We start from the raw sequence: 12,332 nt of genomic DNA on the forward strand, positions 1-12,332 counted from the left end.
GCATTCTTCTTACGTCTATGGCACAGTGGAGAATTTATTTTTGTCCAGTACCGTACGTGTACGCGGTGGTACGATACAACCCGTCATTCTCTGTCGATCTTCGCACATTCGACATTTTCACACGTCCGCCGACACCTCAGTCCATTCCAGCGAGTCGGATATGCAACTCGCGTAAATACTTCTCCAAAAATCCGTGCATTGTCTTACCCATAAACCGTTTTTCCTAATTTTATGGTTTGGCTATCACTGCAGCACACACACGCACGCATGCGCGCGCTCATACATATACATACCCATGTGTAAAATAACGTTCTGTGAATATTGCTTGATGCACGTTGAGACCGACCCTACTGCTCGCAAGTCAAGCATTCACATTGGACTGGATTCACTTACAACAGCAACTAAGGTGCGCCGTGTGTCAAAATACAGCCCAATTTGTTTGCGCCTCTTTAAAAGCGCAGGTAAATATCAAAAACGTATTTTAAATTAATAACTAATATTCAAGAGGGCGAGAGTAAGGGGTCGCTCAACATCAGCGTATGACGACGCAGGGTAACTTTAATTACCAATTTTATATTGGCTATATAAATGCACACGCGCGATATACACACCTAGTTCTATTTCTGTATATTTTTCTCGTGTTTTGTTTCTCTTGTGGGCTTGGACCTGGCCTTGACGGTTCCGCGCAGTCTCCTTCCCACCGCGTGTAGCGACTGGAGGGTGTTGTGCGCATTTTTTTGAGCGGCATTCCGAGGGGTGATCCTGTAACCAAACGGCGGCCGCCCCTTCAAAACAAACACCGCCCGGTTGCCCGCGCTCCCGCCGCCAAAAGCGACGCCGCGGTATTCCACGTCCGCGGAGAATGCTGCGGCCAGCTCCACGCCGGTCGATGATGCCCAAGAGGCACGAACCCGGCGCTCGGGTTTCTCACGCGTCGCGCGAGGCGAACCTCTCTCCTCTCTCTCTGGGCTCTGGTCTGGAACCGCCCCGCGCTTTCACGTGAGGATGGTCGCACAAAGGGTCCGAACTACGGGCGAATAAACCCCTCCACGTCCTGCTGCGGTGTAGGGTCGATTGACAAAACAAGGCTGTGCGTGGTACGCGCGTGGGCACAGTGCAACGCTGCGATCTTAAACCAAAGTGCACGGCCGTTGGGGGGAGGGAGGACGAGACACTTATTCGTACACGACTCGCGTTTCGGCTCGCAGCCTCGTGCGACGTGCAGTGCGTCAAGAAGAAGACCGACAAGAAGCTGCGCAAGACCATCCGCGCCCTCAAGAAGTCCATCAACAAGGAGCAGTTCGTCGTGCGCTTCTCAGGCACCGACTACGAGGTGACGCGCAAGGCCCCCAAGAAGAGCGAGCGCCAAGGCCCCTGCAGCGCCGGCCAGGTGCCCACGGACGGCAAGTGCGGTGAGTGGCTCGCATGGACGCTGCTGCTGCTGCTGTCATTAGCCGCGTGGGACTCCAAAATTGCGGAGGCCATCGCGGTGGCCTCGTGAGGTTACCGTGGGGCCATCCCACCCCAGCATCACCACCTCCCCCATTTCCAATTTCTTCTTCTCTTTGTATGCCAGCGACCTATGCTCCAGTACAGTTGCGGGTTTAACGACACATTTATGCGATCTTACCGGTGGTGGCATTGTGACATTTCCACTAGGAGGGGCTGAAAATTTGGTGTTCTAATAAAAAAAGCTCGTCATGTTATTGGCCTTCCCGTGAAAGTAATATAACTGTCTTATCTACCGACGATAGGCATTTATAAACAATGCGAAACAAAACAACAAAGCACTTGAATGCTGTACCCATGACCCCCTGGTCCATACTACACAACCCCTTTGACACTGCCAAAGCCGTGAGCTGCCATATTTGCACAGTGCAACCTCGCGTTGTGACATCGTCATTACAGCCATCGTCTCTCATCACAACCATGGGCGTCTTTTTCACCACCCTGAATTGGTCTCAAACGGCGTGGCTACAATGCGAAGCGAATCACAATGACTGAAGGGAAATCTCTCACTCGGACGCCTTCACAGCCGCCCCGAGACATCGCCACCGGGCGTCCGCGCTGTCAGCCTACGATAGATTCTACGTGCACCGCATGGGCTAACAAAAACGGAACCAGTTCATGAATTGGGTAATGACCGAATCGTGACAACGCATTGATACATTGAGGAGGGGGCGGATCATCACACATCTCGTTGCAGGGGCACAGGGTGTTTAATACAACACTTGCCACCACCGTCATTTACAAACGCTGTGCTTGCCACTGAAAGACTAAGACTACCGTACGATGCATTAACTTAATGAGATGGAAATTGCATTCAGGCCTCCGGTATTGGCACGGGGGCCACACATTCACATAAAGGTTTTTGTTCGCCCACAAGAGCAACCCCAAAGGGGCAACCAAGAAAACCCAAAATCATTGTGACGGTCGCATAAAAACCCCATCTCCTCCTTCAGGAGCCCAGTGAGATTGACGAAGAGAGAACACATCCTCTAACAGTGCTGTTTGTGGTAGTGCGTGCTGCTTTGCCTGAACAGGGTGGCCCAAAAGTGAGGACACACAGGGTTATATTTGTGTTAACAAATCACATTGGGTAATTTCATTTATTTTAACAAATACTCAAACTGACTTCGATTAAGATTAATGCATGCATGGATTCTCTTTTGAAATTAATTAAGGACTTTTTTTTTATTACAGCTGCCCTCTTAGTGTACATATACACTAATTGAACTTGTTCGTCTTTGGTCAATTGTCTTTCAATTTTTAAATGCCATCTGAAAAGGAAGAAGAACAAATTTAAATTAATGATGATAGATAAAATATGAATTTAAATAATTAAAAAAAAGTGTTAATGCCAGTGTTATAATAGATTATATCAACCTCGGTGCCCTGATTTTTGGGCCACCCTGAATACCTGCGCCACACTGCCACCTGCTGGTGAGATGCTGTATAAGGGTTGTGAGTTCATGAGTCCCAATGGGTCGACTGCACTTTGGGCTGCCAGAGTAAAGTGAAAAGCCACTTATGGACGGACGATCGTGGCTGAACGACTGACGAACATTGGAATGATGCTCTAGGAGGACTAGAGAGTTGAAATTAGGCGCAAATATAGACTGGCTCATAATAACAACTCTCATGAAGACAATGCTAAATGAACGAAACCTTAGTATAAAGTTACATTGCCATTGTGGAATCACAAATATCAGAGCATTGCCAAAAAATTGGAGACGCAATCGCACGCTCAAATAACTTTTCGCAAATGTGCAATTATGTTTGACGATAATAATAATAAACTCTGTATTCTATCGCGCAATTCGCACAAGGCCTCGAAGCTCTCTTCCTGACAGCATCCCCTTTGGCTTTCACTCTGCGACTTAAACGCATTCGAGGGGCAGAGAGCGCTTTGAGACAGCGCCACGCCATCCGCGCGCGGACACAATCTCTCTCCTCAAGCTCGTTCGTTTCGTTTCGCCACGGCAGTGAGCTGCAGGCCCGGCACGTTCTACAGCGGCGCGCAGGAGAAGTGCCTGTCGTGCTCGCCCGGCACCTACCAGGACAAGGAGGGTCAGCTGGCGTGCGAGCCCTGCCCCGGCACCGACGTCAAGGGCCTGCTGGGCGTGCTGGGCGCCCGCAACATCTCCGAGTGCGCGGGTGAGAGCGCCCGCTCCCCACGCCATCTCCGCCACGCGCATGCCCCCCCCCCCCCCCATCGATGCGGGTAGCCCTGCAATTGCGCAGCCCTGCAATTGCGCGCTCGCCTGCTCTTGTCGCTGCTGGCAGCAGGGGCGTCCACGGGAGGGAGCTCTAGCGCGCCCCGGCGGAGGGGAGCGGAGGGTAGCGCGGTTGTTGGGGTTCGTGCACCGCTCGTTCACGGCACCCTCCAGTCGAAGGTTCCACACAGAGGGGCTCTTTGTCTGTGTTTCTCCTTGCGCAGGGAAGTGTCCTCCGGGGCACTTTTCAGCGGACGGGTTCCGCCCGTGCCAGCACTGCCCGATGGGGACGTACCAACCCGAGGCGGGCCGCTCTTCATGCTTCCTGTGCGGAGGGGGCCTCATGACCAAGTTTGAGGGCTCCACCGCCTTCCAGGACTGCGAGACCAGAGGTGGGGGGGCGGGAGGGGGGGTGGCGGGGGGTTGGGGGGGGGGTTTGGGGGGGTCGCCCAGGAGGGGATGCTGAGTTTGGGGCGGCTGCCAACGCGGAGCGGTCCACCCTCGAATTCTCGATTGGCGAAGGAAATGTGTCCCCTGCACTCGGAGGCGGTTTGACGCTCACCGCCACGTGGATGCCGTTAGCCGTGCCTCGTGCGCGTGACGTGTCCAGGGTTCATTTAATCGGCGTTTTTTGTTTTTTATTTGAGTCGTCGTTTATTTTGTTGGTTGGGACTCGAGAGACGGGGCCTTGCCTAATTTGTGACAGTGACTCGGATTTGCAAGAATGACCTGGTATAAGTTAAATCGACGACAATCTGTGGAAGTTTTAACACACCCGGCTGTGTAACGTACTCTGTAGTTATGCAGCTTGAGGAGCTACACACCTCATTGCTCATCGGGTTCCTCCAGCTTCGGTCAAATGTCTGTGTCTAATTTTAGTCAAGTCTTCAGCCTGTGGAAATTCACTTCGTTTCATTTTAGTTTAGTCTAGTCGACGAAAGCTGCCAAACATTTAGCTGCTTTGAATTAAATTTCGATTTAATGCTTTCGTGACTGCAGGGATTCATCTTCTTGGTTCTTTCGGTAAAGTCACGTAGAAGGGAAATAATAAAATAATAAAAATAAAACATTATAAAATAATTCTCACGACGTTTCGGCCACAACGCAAGCATCCGTCCTCAGGTGAAGACCAGGTCTGTCGGGGAGACAGCGTCTGAATGACGCTGTCTCCCCGACAGGACGGCTGCTTGCGTTGTGGCCGAAACGTTTAGCCTCCCAAGGTGCACTGCGGTCGCTCATAACGACGCCAAACAATCTCAGTCTCTGCCTCTTGATTCAGAACCGGCCAACTCCGTCTCGTCTCAGCCGGCCACACTATGGTCCGTCGCGGGCAGCCCTTAGCCATCGTGTCGCCCGACGGAGTTCCCACCACTCGCAGTCACCCGCCGCCAAATTCGCCCGCCGCCGATCCGTTAACAAAGCGAGCGCGTGTGCCGTCGCCCCCACAGTGCACTGCTCACCGGGACACTATTACGACAGCGGGACGCACCGCTGCGTGCGCTGCCCCATCGGGACCTACCAGCCCGAGTTCGGACAGAACTTCTGCGTGGGATGCCCCGGGAACACCACCACCGACTTCGACGGCTCCACCAACGTGACGCAGTGCAAAAGTGAGCACGACCGCCTGCCTGCGTTCTTTTTCTCCGTGCATTTCCCGTGTCTTTCAATTTCCTACAGGGGCGGTGGACAACTCCCTCTAGAGGAGGCCCTTTCACTGGGAGTTGGCACTGGACATTCTGTGTGAAAAGAGCTTTATAGCTCGTCGGATTCCTCCAGTATAAACAAATATTCAGATTCTGAAGCACTTGCAGGGCTACACCTTTACCTTGAATGTCTTAACAGACTATGTGACGTATTTATTCATAATCATCATCGTCAGCCATAATTGATCCACCGTCTCTGCGGTGCAGCAATCCACCTCACGTCCGTGCACAAGTTGAGTTCATGACTCCCATCTCTTTGGTGGATGTCCTCTCAGTCACATTCCATTCCTTGGCTGCCACTATTATAATGCAATAAACACGATAAAACCATTCATTTTGTCAATATACAAGCCCCCAGATGTTGTTTTTTCTTCTATTTTTTCCCAGTGACATGCATTGCAAAAAGGTCATCATTAAACTAGTGTTGGCTTCACCGATTCCTATCAGCAAGGAGTGGCCTTGCTGGACTTGCTGGCACGAAACTCGAACCAAGATGGATTAACGATGTGCATTACGATGTTTTGACATGAGAATGAATCCCAACTAACCGCTGAAAGAGTGATAACAATCCATAGATTCACGAGTCAAAATATGATTCTCTCGCTTACAATACACGCGTAGACTTGTGCGTGCGTTAGGATGTGTTAGGGTGCGTTAGGATGTGTTATGGTGTGTTAGGATGTGTTAGGATGTGTTAGGGTGTGTTAGAATGTGTTAGGATGTGTTAGGGTGTGTTAGGGTGTGTTAGGATGTGTTATGATGTGTTATGGTGTGTTAGGCTGTGTTAGGGTGTGTTAGGATGTGTTAGGGTGTGTTAGGGTGTGTTAGGATGTGTTAGGGTGTGTTAGGATGTGTAAGGGTGTGTTAGGATGTGTTAGGGTGTGTTAGGGTGTGTTAGGATGTGTTAGGATGTGTTAGGGTGTGTTAGGGTGCGTTAGGATGCGTTAGGGTGCGTTAGGATGCGTTAGGATGCGTTAGGGTGTGTTAGGATGTGTTAGGATGTGTTAGGGTGTGTTAGGATGTGTTAGGACGTGTTAGGGTGTGTTAGGACGTGTTAGGGTGTGTTAGGATGTGTTAGGATGTGTTAAGATGTGTTAGGATGTGTTAGGATGTGTTAGGGTGTGTTAGGACGTGTTAGGGTGTGTTAGGATGTGTTAGGATGTGTTAAGATGTGTTAGGATGTGTTAGGATGTGTTAGGGTGTGTTAGGACGTGTTAGGGTGTGTTAGGATGTGTTAGGATGTGTTAAGATGTGTTAGGATGTGCGTACAATTCCACTGATTTTGGCGACAGAGCGTCGCAGGGTTCACGCTCAGGCCTCGCGGCAAGACGGGTTTGGGTTCGATTCCCGCCTCGTGTGCCTCTCTTGTGTGAAGTTTGCGTGTTCTCCCCCTGTTCTCTATGCGCTTCCTCCGGGACATCTCGTTTCCTCCTATCGCTAAAAAAAATCATAGATTGTTAATTGGTGTCGGCCAAAGCACCCCAGTGCTGACAAGTTACCTGTGAATCACTCAATTGGGACTGGCGGTGGCAACCATCGCCCCGTGCTGTTACAACTTGACAGGACCCTCCTGTTCTTCTTGGTTCTTTCGGTAAAGTCACGTAGATGGAAATAATAAAATAATAAAAATAAAACATCATAAAATAATTCTCACGACGTTTCGGCCACAACGCAAGCAGCCGTCCTCAGGTGAAGAACAGGTCTGTCGAGAAGACAGAGTCTGAAAAATAGGACCCTCCTGATTTAAAGCTTTCGTGACTGCAGGGATTCATATTCTTGGTTCTTTCGGTAAAGTCACGTAGAAGGGAAATAATAAAATAATTGTTTTATATCTTTTTTTTTCCCTTCTACGTGACTTTACCGAAAGAACCAAGAATATAGGACCCTCCTGGATAAGAAAAACATCATCGACATGATTTTTATCGTAATTATTTTCAAAAGTAAACATTTTAAGTCGTCTTTTTTTTACTAAATATATTTAAAATTGTGTTGCTTTGGTGATACATTCAGAAATACTTAAGTTTGTGCTCACCAGGTTGACTCTGGGTGGAAAGTGGGAAACGTCTTTGCCCAATCCTGGCCAGCTGACTCAGCAGTCATGAATAAATAAGTGCAATTTTTGAGACTCAGTGAGGCTTTTTTGGGTAAACAATCTTAGCAGTAGTAGTAGTATTAATAACGATAACGTGATGGATTGCACATGACCCTTGCAAGCCACTGGAGCTGCTACACTCATCATCATCACGATCCATGGGCAGGTAGCCCATAGGCGTCCACTGCACATTTCGTCATTTATTTCCACTTTCCTCCGTCTTGTGCCAATATGCTCAAGCAGTGCCACATCTATAATAGAGTTTTTTTGGGTCAGATCGCGTAAACATAAATATTCACGCGATCTAACCCAAAAAAAAAACCTCTTGTGGATGATATTGGTCACGAAAGCCTACGTGTTAAAGTGCCACATCTGTCTGGCACCAATCTCTTATTTCGTCATCAAGCCATTCTCTTTCCGATTCCTTAAATTTTCGTGAGCAATACACTCACAACAATGTAAATTATATTGATCCTCCAATCGAATCACCACCCAGAATTCAATCGAATATTTAGATATCCAAAGACCCCCGAGAGACTGGTGCTATTAAAAAAACGACAATACTAAAAGTTTTTAAAAATATTTTTCCAGGTAAGGCCCACTGAGCTATATAGCTCTTTTTTAGAAGTGACCTGGCCACAATGGATAGCTCAACAAATCGGCTTATGTTGAAATGTATAGCAGCCAACTACTCGAAAAACATGTTTATAAATGTGGAGGTAAAAACCGGAGGACCCGGAGAAAAATCCACGCGACCACTGCGAGAGAGACACCACAAACTCCACACATAGAGGCATCAGGGTCGGGATCGAACCCACGACCTCCTGTATACCAGGTGAGGTAGTTAACATCTCGCCACCGTGGCGCCCCGGCATGTGACGTCCTCGCGCTCGCAGACACGCTGTGCGGCGGGGAGCTGGGCGAGTTCACCGGCTTCATCGAGTCGCCCAACTACCCGGGCGACTACCCCTCTAACGTGGAGTGCACGTGGAACATCAGCCCGCCGCAGAACCGGCGCATCCTCATCGTGGTGCCCGAGATCTTCCTGCCGATCGACGACGAGTGCGGGGACTACCTCGTCATGAGGAAAACCGGTAGGCGTTTCGGTGGGGAGATTTGCGCCGGTTAAAGCCGGTAGAGGGTTGCTGAACGGGCCCTCCCCTGTAGTTTATACTTGCCGATAACCTTTTGGTAATTAAATGTTTTAGTTATTTTAAAAAGCCGGATTTTGCTGATGAGACCCGGAAGGTCGAAACTGGTCGAGAGCTTTCTCTGGACCAGCGGTCGGACCAGCGATTTGTTGCGGCGGTGCGCGATTACGAACTGTGAATGTTCCGCCGCGATCCTGAACGCGCCGTTTCATTCCCTTGCGTCGCGCAACTCTCCCCCGCTACGGGCGTGGACTAAGCAGCCTCGTGGCGACGATTTCAAGCCGCGCGTTTTTTATTTTTTCGTGAGCGTCGCTCGCCGCCTGACGCGTTGTCTCCCCTCGGGCAGCCTCGCCGTACTCGGTGACCACCTACGAGACGTGCCAGACGTACGAGCGGCCCATCGCCTTCACCTCGCGCTCGCGCCGCCTCTGGGTGCAGTTCAAGTCCAACGAGGGCAACAGCGCCAAGGGCTTCCAGGTCCACTACGTGACGTACGACGGTACGTGCCATCGCTGGCGGACTATCGTAGATGGGTTTTCTTTTTTCAGATGAAGGAGGAAGGGAGGAGTGCCAACCCTTTGCGCCGGGGTTTGGACAGGAGTCGATCACCACTCGTGGGGCTATGATAGGCCAATAAGTTCACAAAGTTATTCTTTCCAAAGTGCCAGTTCCACCCCCCCCTTCCCTCTGCTCTGTTCCCTCTAATTTATTTTAAAAGTTATTTTCCCTCACCGCCCCCCCACCGCTCGTGACCCCCACTGGGTGGGGCAGTGAGCCCACCCTGCCCCCTTCTCTAAGCCCAGGTGGCACAGCGTCTGTTCCACCCTCCCTGCGGCGCAGGTTTGTGCGCTGTACCGGGCTCCTACCGAAATATAATAATACAAATATTTTTTATTCTAAGATAAAGAAGGAAGGGCCTCTAATAGAGCTTTAAATCGAAAAATAAAAATGAAGTCGTTACGTTACAATATTAATCATTACAACTGGATACAACGAGTATTATTAATTACAGCTGAGCCTTTGCCAATGTAATCTTGCACGTTCTGTGTTCTCTCTTTGTTCCCAGAGGACTACCAGGAGCTAATTGAAGACATCGTTCGTGATGGAAGGCTATACGCTTCAGAAAATCACCAGGAAATACTCAAGGTCGGCCTAAGAGGCTTTTCCTGAGTGGGCAACACAGGCATATTTTCCAACAGGCACTCCAAGAGATTATGCTAATAATATTTTAAACTTTCCAAACATGTGTGTGTTTTAAATCGTAATTTACACGTTACATTGTCTTAAATACTGCGTGTGTTAAAGTGTAAAAAGTTACAAAGGGTGCATTTGCACAACATAGAGTGCAATAGAGTCATGAGGAGGAAAGCCCATAGTTAGGCCTAAAAAAATCCCCTAGGCAAGTGTTTGACTCCACCTCGTAGTGATGGTTCATACACGTGGGGAGTGATATCCAGAATCAGAACATTTATTTATTCTGGTGGAATCCGATGAGCTATAAAGTTATTTTCACACATGTCCAGTAGGGGGCACGGGATCAGAAAGTTACAACAGCAAACGGTACGAAAACACGATTTGAGTGCAATTTATTGGAAAGGGATACAAATCACTTAAAAATATATCCAAATAAAATTAAGATTCTAGATTTGAAGCTTTCGTGGCTGCAGCGATTCATACTCTTAGGTTTTTTCGGTAAAGTCACGTAGGTAAAAAAGAATAAAATAATAATAATACATCACGACGTTTCGGAGGCAACACAAGTCTCCATCTTCAGGTGGGACCGTCACAGCTAAATTTACAGTAAATTTAGCTGTGACGGTATTATTTTTTACCTATGTGACTTTACCGAAAAAACCTAAGAGTATAAAATTAAGATATTTTGTATCTTACCAGGTAAAGCCCACTGAGCTATTAGTTTATTTTTCAGAATCGACCCGGCCACAAACGATAGGTCAACAAAGTGGCCCATCATGTTCAAATTTATAGCAGCAAAATAATCAAGACGGATATTTAAAAATGATATCCGAACTGGTCCTGCTCCCCCCCGCCCTCACCTCTAATTCACAAAACCACACTGGTCAGCGTGGTGAAGTATGGCCAAACGACCCCCATAACCCAATAAGCCTTCAGTAGGGAATTGACAAAGGGCCATACATTAAAAACTCCCAATCTGATTCTCTGTGGAGGGCACTATGACCGGATGCTATTGTCCAGATATTTGGCCGCATATTTTACTCCATTTATCCACATGGTGAAGTGTGGATGCGCTTGGTAAATATGGTCACTTCACCTGATTCGCATGAAGGATCCGACAATACATAACGACTGTATTGCATAGGCTCGCTTCGAGTGCACGGTTAATCGTTAGTACAGATAACGGAGACCGGCATCAGAGGCGTTTGCGTGTGCCTGCGCCGCGACGGATTTAACGCGCCGTTGTCCCCCTCTCGCCCGCAGGATAAAAATTTGATCAAGATTCTGTTCGAAGTGCTGGCACACCCGCAGAACTACTTCAAATACACGAAGGCGGACTCCAAAAAGATGTTCCCGCAGTCCTTCATTAAGTTCCTGCACTCCAAAGTGTCGCGGTTCCTGAGGCCCTACAAATAACGTGCCGGCAGCCGCAAGGGAAAACTGCACCTTCTCTCTTGAGTGACAGCTGGAACAACCCTTGCCTTCTGCTCGCCGGATGAAGCTACGCGTGCTAATGATGGGTTCGGGGTGGGGGGTTCGGGGGGGGGGGGTGTGAACCGCCCCCACCACCCCCCCCCCCGTTACCCCCACACACACCGACGTCCTGAACGGATTTTGACTCTTTGTCTTCTAACTCGAGCAGTGCTTCGACACCTAACTAGAGCTTCGTCAAGTTCACCCGAGGCAGAAAACGGCTCTCCCTCTCTTGCCCGGCTAACGGCGGCTGCTGCTGTGCATTTGTTAACACTTCGTAGAACTCTCTTGGCCTTGTTATGCAAGTGTTCGCCCGAAGACGTCCCAAGAAAGTCCAGTGTTTTAAAAGAAACAATAAGAAGAAGAAAACTAAGATTTAAAAAAACGGCTAAATGGAAAATCTGTAAAAGGACCGTGTGAATAGAAACCTTTGTGCGTACAGCAACGAGTCTTCTGGAAAATATTTCTAAGAAAAATCCCAGAAGATTTTCTTGCATGGACAGAAAGGCACTCTTGCTTGTTATATATGCACTACTGTATTTTGTATACAAAAGGTTAGACTTTTTTCCCCCCCAGCAAGTGGTTCATATCATCAGCTTGCAAGATCACTATTGTATTTATGGACATTAAACAGAGGCTCTGTGGATTATATTACTAGACTAGATGGGTTATAAAGCTGAATTTGTGTTGATTGCTTATTATACACGGCTTATTAACGGAATGCTGTGTGTTGGAAAGGCGGGGGGGGGGGGGGTGTTGGGAGGGTGTAGGGATTGGGTGGGTGGATGGGGGAGACTACTTAAAGAACCTGGCCACAATTTTTTGGAACTGATACCAAAGTGAAATGTGATGCCTGAAAACGAAAAAAAGAGATGTAGAAAATTGCACTTGAAAATGTGAATTCCAAGTCTTCTAACCTCGTGAGAAAAAAAAAGTCGCATAAATAAATGAGCAAAAAATACGTTGCATTATTTGTTCACAAGCAACCAAACCTGTCGTCTTG

General features: G+C 48.6%; 1 protein-coding gene across 7 annotated transcripts in view; it reads left to right on the top strand.

The window, feature by feature from the left end:
* Positions 1–12,074, top strand: part of LOC144936522 (signal peptide, CUB and EGF-like domain-containing protein 2) — a 184,121-nt gene extending 172,047 nt beyond the window's left edge. For all 7 annotated transcript variants that reach the window (XM_078863685.1, XM_078863689.1, XM_078863688.1 and 4 more), the window contains 8 exons: positions 1,209–1,412; positions 3,487–3,657; positions 3,941–4,108; positions 5,165–5,326; positions 8,408–8,605; positions 9,009–9,161; positions 9,729–9,808; positions 11,120–12,074. In XM_078863685.1, coding sequence (XP_078719811.1) covers positions 1,209–1,412; positions 3,487–3,657; positions 3,941–4,108; positions 5,165–5,326; positions 8,408–8,605; positions 9,009–9,161; positions 9,729–9,808; positions 11,120–11,272 — 1,289 coding nt within the window. In that variant the 3' untranslated portion in view covers positions 11,273–12,074. The remainder of the gene's footprint in view (positions 1–1,208; positions 1,413–3,486; positions 3,658–3,940; positions 4,109–5,164; positions 5,327–8,407; positions 8,606–9,008; positions 9,162–9,728; positions 9,809–11,119) is intronic.
* The last annotated feature ends 258 nt before the right edge of the window (positions 12,075–12,332 follow it).

Source organism: Lampetra fluviatilis, chromosome 16, assembly GCF_964198595.1.
Source record: "Lampetra fluviatilis chromosome 16, kcLamFluv1.1, whole genome shotgun sequence".
Lineage (NCBI taxonomy): Eukaryota > Metazoa > Chordata > Hyperoartia > Petromyzontiformes > Petromyzontidae > Lampetra > Lampetra fluviatilis.